This window comes from Chanos chanos, chromosome 9, assembly GCF_902362185.1.
Source record: "Chanos chanos chromosome 9, fChaCha1.1, whole genome shotgun sequence".
NCBI lineage: Eukaryota > Metazoa > Chordata > Actinopteri > Gonorynchiformes > Chanidae > Chanos > Chanos chanos.
Window position 1 is genome coordinate 25,224,484 of NC_044503.1, and position 10,000 is coordinate 25,234,483.

The 10,000-nt window shown below is 44.4% G+C and overlaps 1 protein-coding gene across 1 annotated transcript in view; it reads right to left on the bottom strand.

Annotated features, from left to right (window-relative positions):
* Nucleotides 1-10,000, bottom strand: part of lars2 (leucyl-tRNA synthetase 2, mitochondrial) — a 35,560-nt gene that overhangs the window by 13,899 nt on the left and 11,661 nt on the right. Inside the window, exons 7-12 of the mRNA XM_030784482.1 lie at nucleotides 8,982-9,125; nucleotides 5,163-5,270; nucleotides 4,124-4,283; nucleotides 3,332-3,436; nucleotides 2,660-2,775; nucleotides 2,161-2,444 (exon numbers count right to left, since the gene is read on the bottom strand). Coding sequence (XP_030640342.1) covers nucleotides 2,161-2,444; nucleotides 2,660-2,775; nucleotides 3,332-3,436; nucleotides 4,124-4,283; nucleotides 5,163-5,270; nucleotides 8,982-9,125 — 917 coding nt within the window. The remainder of the gene's footprint in view (nucleotides 1-2,160; nucleotides 2,445-2,659; nucleotides 2,776-3,331; nucleotides 3,437-4,123; nucleotides 4,284-5,162; nucleotides 5,271-8,981; nucleotides 9,126-10,000) is intronic.

The following is a 10,000-nucleotide window of genomic DNA, read 5'->3' on the forward strand; positions in this document are numbered from 1 at the left end:
CTGTCTGTTTTCTTCAGCTGAATCAGAGAGACATGAGGCCAATCAGACACACAGTGACAGTTAGAGGAAAGAAGTTCGCTGACAGCTCCAGTCTGCAGTGATGGCTGAGAGGAGCAGAGAGGAGTGTGTGAGAGTGTCTGCCCACAATAATGTAGAGCCACTTCTCTCCTTGAGGCAGGCTTGACGGAGATTGCTCTGCCCGTTGATTGCTCTGATATCCAACTTGCTTCTTTAACAGGAACCACACACATACACACACACACCTCTCTATCTGTTACACACATCTCCAACACTCACACACAATCACCTCTGAAACAAAAAGACATGTCAACTTCTGAAGTTCTGTGGAATGTGTATATGTTTGTGTTTAACTTGCAAAGGCCTTCAAAGGGTCTGTGCTCTAAGACAGCTGTACTCTAAGACAGCTGAAGAATACTACACCCTCCACCGTCAATATACCATCAATATAGTCAACCACTGTGCCACTTTTAAACAAGTGAAGTCTGTGTGTGTGTGTGTGTGTGTGTGTGTGTGTAAATGAGTCTGCATGCATACAAGCCTGTGTGTGTGTGTGTGTGTGTGTGTGTGTGTCACTGAAATCACTATTAATGAGGCTCTCACCTCCTGAGTGTGAGATGAGGCCACTTCTGGTTTGTTGCGGGGCCCTAATCACAAGCCCCTCGTGGGGAGCAACAACAAGGCCAGAAACAAAATCACGACCCAGGGGAGAGATTTATGAGTTCAACCCCCTCCCCCCTCCAAACAGACCAGGGTGATAACTACCTAGCCTCATCAAAACCATTCTTTGCACCATACCTCCCTTAATTGAATGTTGTGGAGAGGAGTCAGCGAGCGAATTTTCTCCACGCGTCACCGTTTCAGCTACAGCAGAGATAAGATGATTCAAAGCATCGCCTATCATTATAACAATTGAAGATTCCTACGATAAGACCCAGCGGAAAATCCCGTTCAGGGTATCTAATCAACAATCTCCTTTTTTCCTTTTGCTTTTAGCTTAGCGCTGCTTCTCCTGTGCTTCCATTCAAGGCCCATTTCAAAACTAATTTGGTTTATCCCGTTTCCCGAAGAGCTAAAGGTAGAAAACGAACAGTACACAAAGTGATTCAGGAAAAAAAAAAGGAGATTTGGAAAAAAAAAATGTATTTCGAAAGCGTCCTCTTTTCAGAACAAGCCGGTGGGTGGCATCGCTAATCATCTGAGGTGATGCATTTCTGCATTCATTTCGTTTTTTTGAAGAGCACGTCGGCTTAAAGGAGGAAACGCACGTAGTCGCTGTCGGCGAATTGAAATTCATCAGCTCGTCATGAAGTCCGAGGGTTCGTTGGAGAGCGGATATCTATCACTCCTCTGAGACGACATAAGGGAAGGAAATGCCAAACAGATACAGATACTCTCTTTTGTGACTCACTGCCCAACTGGAAAGCTACAGGCATCGAAGGGGGGGTTGGTGTGTGTGTGGGGGGGGGGGGGCATTTTTGTTGGTTTATGTAATGTCGTGGCAACGTTTTCACAGCGTTCCAGTTTATCGGTCATCTGTTATGTAACAGCTCTTCACCGTTGTTTGACACCCAGCAACTATTTATACACTACGTAAACGGGGGGTGGGGGCACTTAGGGGGGGGCATTTCTCTAATGCCAGCTTCATGAATTCCTGTAATCTAGTGATTACAGTCTCCGGGGGCCTCAAGAGCACGGCCAAATGTAGGCGGATATTGAGACGGGTAGAATTGACCTTTGTTCAGTTTTGGTGCGATTTGAAGAGATTACGCGGCCAGGCAAAATTCTCCTTAAATTTAAATATACTGTCAGAAGAGAACGGGAAGAAAACTCATATTGTCGGTTTACTGTCAGAAAAATGGCAGATTTTTTTTTTTTTTTTTCGCTTCCTCTCTTTCGATGAATGGTTTTGTAGACTCATATCCTAAACTGCACTGAAAAGATGAGCGCCTGTCCTGGAGCAATTCTTGATTTGGTTTCTCTGTAAGAAAGCTAGGGCAAGCCACAGTTCTTTTGACACTTCCAGGACTGAATCATTTCTTCACGCTACTGTTCTGAGATCAGAGAAATCGCCTGAAGTGGTCAATGTGTGAGTGCAGAAACCCTTTCACGGGCTCAGTTCTGGGATCACTTGACTCTCACCTAGGGCACTGGCAGCTCACCCACTCACTGGCTGACTCCAAAGGCGAGGCTCCTTTCCCTGTCAGAGAGGGAATTTTGGGAAGCGTGACGGGCAGATCCTCCACAGGAACGGCCACGGGCCCACACGAGTCGCAGTGCACTATGGGAATGGGCGTGCCCCAGTAACGCTGCCGCGAGATCAGCCAGTCGCGTAGCTTGGAACTAGTGAGGTACCCGCCGACTTTTTCTTCTCGAGCTTTCTGGGTGATGGAGTTGAAGGCATCTTCCCTGCTCTGTCCCGTGAACTACAAGAGAAGAAAAGAAGGTTATAAGAATAAAAAAATGCTTATGATACCACAATATCACAGTCACATTATTCTTGCGTTCTGCAGCACGTTTGACTGATTAAATACACACTGGAGACACAGCTGCCCCGAGCCAAACCCTGTGATGTATGTGTGTGTGTGTGTGTGTGTGTGAGTGCTGAGTGACAGCATGTTGGCATTTTAGGACGACTTGCCTCTCCTGAGTTCAGCAGTGTATGTGTGCCATCGTCCTGACTCTTAAGCACCGTGTTCCAGCTCAGACCCAAAGCCTTAGCCACATTAGAATCCTCCTCACTACAATCAGGTATACCTGCCACAGAGACACCGTATAATACACACACACACACACACACACACACACACAGGCACGTGCACGCACGCACACGCACACAGACACACACACGTACGCACACAGTCACAAACTGCACTGAGATAACGCTGAATAAGTACACCTCCTCTGAGTTTTGTAACACAGAGGAGTGTTTGGATGTCACTCCCAAGATGTTTAGTGCTCAGAGAGCCAGGTCAAGTCCACCAAGGCATCATGGGAAAAACAAAGGTAATGAGGGTGACATGTTTGCCTCATCAAAGTGTGAGACAAACACAAAAAGTAGAGAACGCCATCCAGGGAGATGTATCAGTAAAACAAGTGTTGCCCCCAAGGGTTAACACACACACACACACACACAAAATCATTATTGTAATGTATCATGAAGTGGTCACAACATATTGAAGTGTGGCAGCAATTTGTGCCATTATCAGCGTTTTCTGGTAACTGGGCATAACACACACACACACACACACACACAGAGACATAGAGACAGACACACACACACACACACACACACACACACACACAGACTCACCTATCAGAGTATCCAGATGACCCTCAAACTCGGTCTTGGCTGAGATGATCACAGGAACCTCCTGACCGGTGAGTAAGTTGAGAGCAGTGACCTGGGTCAGGGAGTCTGGAGCAGCGGAACAGGAGGGTCAAAAGTCACATTAGGGGGAATCAAACAGCAAAACGTGATAATTGGGGATGTTCTCCCCAAGCTCCTCATTAAATACCATCATTCCTCAGAAACCATGTCCCTCATGGGAATCCCAATTAAAGGACTCCCAGGTACAACAGGCAACGGTGGCAACAAACCGCAGTCACACACACACACAACACACACACACAACACACAACACAAAAAGATTAACACACACATACAATTCACTCTCCCGCAGAGAGCCCGCAAAAACACACAACTGCTGTGAGAAAGTACTGTACTAACGTTTCACTGAGGCGTATGGTGTTTGTGCTGCTATAACAGCTCCATATGCTTTTGACAAATTCAGACAGTCTTTGTGAGTCACAAGAGTACACCTATGTATTCTTCATATATTTTCAATCTGTGCCTAGACACAGGGAAACGGTCTCTTAGACGCATTCTCCCCGTAGGCTGGTTCCACAGAGGAGAGTGCATCAGAGAATGTATTTTTCAACAAGTTGACACAGAATGTATGTTTTCCCTCCTAGGCCGTAGGGCAGTATACATATGTGCGTGTGTTTGTGTTTGTGTGTGTGTGTATAAAGCTCCTCAACTCTTTCAGGCTATGTAAGCTTATGAGAAGAGTACGTGTGCGTGTGTGTGTGTAATGCTCCTCACCTGTCCCAGGCCGCAGGGCAGCGTGCAGCGTGGGCTGGACCGGGCTGGAGCCGTGTAGCAGCCTGTGAGAGGGCAGGATAGACACAAAGGCAGCACCAAACACAGCTTCAGGAGTGGACGAATACGCAGCCAGCAGCTCGCCTGTCTCCTGCCCCTTCACCTGCACAGATGCAAGATGCCATTTCAAAACTGGTCTGAAAACAAGCCTGAAAAACACCATCTAGGACTTTTCCAGGAGTTCCACAAACAGTGACTTAAATGAAAGTAGTCAACCCCCCCTCCCCCAGAAAAAAATGACCTTGATATCTAAAAAAAAAAAAAAAAGTAAAGTAGATGAAACATTTAAAACTGAACTCACTCTGATGGCCCAGTGCCATAATGCCAAGGACTGTGTTCTATTATAACATAACTAAAGCATTTTAACTTCACCAGTGATACAAAAATGAGAAAAAAATGATTTATCTTACAACTTCTTTGGCATCATTTCCCCCAAAACTAAAACAAATACCCTGATATAAAAACATTAAGGAGTCGTTTTTCCCTCAGAACATCCTTCAGAACATTGAGCGCTGATTTTGACACATTTCCGCACACCATTTACAAAACGACTCCTGGCAGAAGTTTTAATTATCCGTCCTGCCCTCCCTCATATTTCTGATTTATGAGGATCTTAACGGTTCCCTGTGAGACTATATTTCTCAATCTAGAAACATCATTAAAATGTTCAAAGCGAAGCCACCGTTAAACCGAACAAAACTCCTTCCGTTTCGACGAAAATAATGTAAGAGACGCGCAGTGCCTACCTCTCCGAAATATACAGATAACGCCGAGCCAACAGTGCAATGTAACGTTAGAAGAAAAAAATAAAAATTAGCTGAATATCACCGTATGGCTTCCTGGCTTTAAACACGGTAGACGTGTAATTAGCAGATGAAAGCTGTTTGAGGCTATAAGGACATTATGGAAGCCCAATATTTACTAGTCAAAGGCAGACAGCTGACAGAGGGGAGCCAAAAACCCGAACGCGACTCAATCTCACCTTTAAGACAAAGTCAAAGTAGCATCCAGTACATTCTCCAATCCAGTTGGCCTGCATCGCTTTGACTCCATACCATTCAGGGAGATCCGCCAAAGCGTCCAGGAGTGGCTGCAAAAGACATTTGAAAGACAGAAATTATCACTGAATGTAAAATACGTATACATAATTTAATGAAAGCGTTGGAAGTTAAGTTATACATTTTATACAAGCGTATCCAGAATACTGATGAATACTACTAATTCGTAAACACTGAATTTTAAAAGTCAAACTGAACATGAACTTTAAATATGAAGAATATTATCACATTAATATGTGAGCGCCATACTATAGCTCATTTCAAAGCTACTGTGCATTACTGCGAACGAAGTCGCTGAAGTAAGAGGTTCATTTTTTGCCCGAGGTTCTTTTTCTGAGCACAGTCAATTTACTTCAATTGACTGGTGTCACATTATTCAGTCAGAGAAATAAAGAGCGAGAGAGAGGAAAGGAGAGAATGAGAGAAAGGGGAAAGGGAGATAAACGAACAAAAGGGCCCTTGTCCCTCAGAACGCTGCTTCTCTCTAAATGCCAGAGAGATGCTACAGATTTTAAATTGCAGCGTGCGCACACACACACACACACGCACACTGATAAATCCCTGACCCCAGTCTTCCCGTGTAGGGAAGGAAAAAGAGAAAGAGAAGGGAGAGAGGGAAAAGAAAACTACGGATAAATTACTCAAACGGAAGCTATGCATAATAACGACGACCAGACCAAAAGCCGCAGCTGAGCTCTCAAGCATTGAAAACAAGGGGGATATGAAAATCTAGCAGCGGCGTTTTGATATCTCTCTCCTCTCTGTCACTACACATTAACAGGCTCAGCCCCCGAGTCGCTCCCGTCCGGGATGCCAAACACAAAATAATTGAGGAGACCAGCTCTCGGCTTCACTCTGTTCCCTTCCGTTCATTACCGGCGACGAAGCCACACACACACACACACACAGAGGAAGCCTGACTCTCTAACAGGAAGGAAAACTAGCGGGTGGTGAGAGTGTGACGGCACAGTCGGTAGAAAACTGGTCTCCCAACGGCTGCGATATGTAACACGGAAGAATGAGCCAGAAATGCTGCGGGATAAACGCTTCGAGACACAAGACGCTGTTGGCTTTTGTACTGTGTCGGCCAAACGGGCATGCCAACTCTCAGTCTGCAAACAACCATCACTCCAACTGAGAAATCTTCGAAGGTGTCTCTACCCCCCCCCCCCCCCCCCCAGCCGAAAAATAGGGATGGGAAACAAGTATTGGGCAAATGTTAAAAAAGAGTAAGACAGAAAACAAAAAAAAACCAACAAAAAAACAGCCCACTACTCTCTTATTATCACTTCTCTGGTTAAAATGGCTTGATCAACAAACAATGATTATCTGAAAGTATTTTTTGACATCTCCATGGAAACATTCAAAGCCATTAACGTTGAGGTGAAAGAATGACAGGAACTGAGAACCTGCGAAAGTGGCGGCAGGCCTCCATCGGCAGTGTCGAGGAAAACGCAGGAAGAGCCAGCATTTGCATACCGTTAATGACAAGTACACGTACTTTAGCGTATGAATTATAGCATGCGAATGAAGGAGAGAGCGAAAGAGTCGTGCTAGAGAGTGACATTTAAGCGTAGAGATAAGATTATTGTTTACGAGTCCGTGTTCATGGGACGCAAAAGGGTTGGTATGTATCTCGGAGATGTAGAGCTCTGATGTGTGATGGCTTTCCGCAAAGTGTAGGGCTGTAAAAAAAAAAAAAATCAAAACACAGGAGAGACGCCCTCCATATCGAGAGAATATCGCTAGAATAAACTTCGGCAGCCCTGGTTACAACTGAGGACCAGTGTCCGTTTTTATGCACATTTCATCATCTCAAGGACACACACACACTCACACTATATGTTCCACTCCAATTAGAGTGGTCCACTAGTTTATACTCAGACTGCCCCATTAGGTGGCTAACCACACCTCCGCTCTCGTTAGCTAACACTCTCTCTCTCTCTCTCTCTCTCTCTCTCACTGGCTCCCGCCTGTTAGGGCTGTTCTTACACAAACTGTCATATGAATAAGAGGTTCTGCTATTCACAAGAACACAGAGACACGCCTGTCAACTCGACACATCTGAGAGAGACTAACACACACACACACACACTTATACACAGGCTGCCAGTACAATAGTTAGAGGAAGAAGAGTATGTGGAATGTCTCCTGTCAAACCCCTGATACAGTGTTCCTGTCAAAATGACAGACAGGCAGAGTTTTATTTATCATATCAAGATATGTCGCTGTATTTCCAACACTTATTTAAAAAAAAAAAAACAAAAAAAAAAAACCCCAAAGTGGCTTTGAGTGCATTGGCAACATAATTGTGCTTGTCTTGTCTGAATAACTGTGCTCATTTGCACAAGAAATCGCGGAGATAAAATATTTGTGTGCATGTAAAAAAGGCTTATTTGGTGAGGATACTTCAGTAAATTTGAACAATTATAATGCAAGACGTAGCTACACATTCCTCAACTCCCTCCTGATCTGTAGTCTAGAGTCTAGTCTAGATCTGAATCTAGATCAATCCTCACTTCTCTCTAATATTTAACTATACAATACATTTAGTTTATAGGACCCAAAGAACATGGGACAAGTAGATATCAGGACTGCTTTCCTCATTACAGTTTTTTGTTTTTTTGCTTTTTTTTTACGAAATAACCGTCGACCTCCATTTTGCTCAAACGACTCGTCCAGGTTTTGCCTGGGATTAGCGGTAATCTCAGCACAGCCTCCATCCCAGCTGATGCCAATCAGAGCGGACAGATTCAGCGGAGCTGGTGCCAAGGCTCGCCACCGCAATCAAAGCCAGAGTCCAAGCAGAAGAAAGGCAAGGTTTAAAAAAAAAAAACAAAAAAAATAAACGGTCAAAAGCAACACGGTTCCCTGGCGCCGTCGGAGGAAATGAATGTTGGCGACGAGAGGCCGAGATATTAGGCAGACGCCCGTCAGTGAGAGGAGAAGGGGGCCTTTTCGTCAATCAGCCGGCCCAAACTCTGTTTCTGACTGGGCAAGGTTTGGGGGCAGTGGAGGTGGGGCATGTTGGAGAAGGTGATTGCACAGTTTGAGATTCGGACGCTGATTGAGCGTTTTTGGGTCTCTCCGTTCTCTTCTTTTTTTTTCAGTCTGAGCCAAGTCCTCCGTCTTTCACAGGCATAAAGTCACGACCTTCACTCAAGCCAGAGAGAACATTCTGGAATAGAGCTTAGCAACTACTCCTCACACTGAGGTAAACCTGCAGATTGGCTTACTGTCATGTAGCTCAGGAACATTGTATGCCAGTAAAATCATGCATTTGAGTCAGCTTGAGTCTAAACTTTCTTCTGTACAACTTTTCCATTTCAGCTCAACTGAGATGTCCTTCAAATGGGCCAATCAGCAGCTTGGAACAGTAAAGCTGTTAGCTGGTTTGCAAAACGACCCCTTTGGTTTGATTGTGTACTAAACTCAACGTCCTCAAAGGTTTCAGCATTTGCCTGATTATTAAACGCCACTGCTAGTAAGGACGCAGCATAATTACTTGACTATGAATGATAAATACCTTCATCCATTTAATAGTTCTGGGACCAAAATTAGGATCCAAAACACCAGAAATGATGAGCTACATTAAGCTCTGGAGTAAATTACAAACCATTATAAATGTGTTTATAAATCACAATGCTTGAAGAAACAGTCTTAGCTGTCTGGTAATACTATCCAGTATGCCTGAGTGAGCAATAAGGTCATAAAAAAAATGAAAGCTGAAGGCTTGGAATCACCTTGGCGTAGTTTGTGGTTTTAATGAACCACTGTTTAAGGAGCTTCTGTTCCACAATGGCTCCAGACCTCCACGAACGCCCGTTCTCATCAACCTGTTCATCCGCCAGCACGGTCTGGTCTACAGGGTCCCAGTTGACTAGTGCCTGGAGGAACACAAAGAGGAAACACACATACACACACACACACTCATGAATATGCAATTATAAACAAGCTCAAGGTGGGGGAGAGGGGAAAAAAATTAGTTATTGTGTCTGAAAAGCAAAAAAAAAAAGGATTAATCTGGGGGTTTTTTCGTGTTTTTTTTTTTTAATAGAGAAAGGCAAAAACAAACAAGTAAGATGGGAACATACGCACATCTGCTAAACCAATGAAAAAAGAGGCACAGTGGGAGTTGAATGTGTACAGGTCTAGCAGAAATGTTCAGGGCATCAGCTGGAAGAGTGAAAGAGCAGTGGGAACCTTATGTTAGAGATGGAGTTTGTGTTTTGGCTAGAGTCACAGGTGGTTTGGGATGTTGCCAAGATAGAGTGCACTTGCAGAAACATTTAAAAAAAAAAAAAAAACCTTTCCAAGGGTCAGTAAGTGAATTGGGAGGGGTGGGGGGAAGAGGGAGAGGGAGGGAGAGAGAGAGAGAGAGAGAAGATTCCGGACCAAAACAGGCTTGAACTACACGTTTGAAGAAAAAAAAAACCAGACCCACATGCTCTGATGATCTTCCAAAAGCATCTCATTTTAAAACACACACACTACAAACCCTCTCTGAGCTCTTTATCTTAGTGAATACACACACACACAAACACACACACAGTTAAAAGGGACAACAGGAGTGGCCCAGGGAATTTCAAATTCTCACTGTTAATAACAACAGCTGTCAGCCTGTGTGTATGTGGGTTAAAATGCATTTCACACTTATATAAGAGGCTTTGCTGTATACAGACACATGGACACATGGAACGGCACAAGGTCTCAGTGGACAGAGCTTCACTCCATGTCTCACTGCTAGTGTTTACAGCTAAGT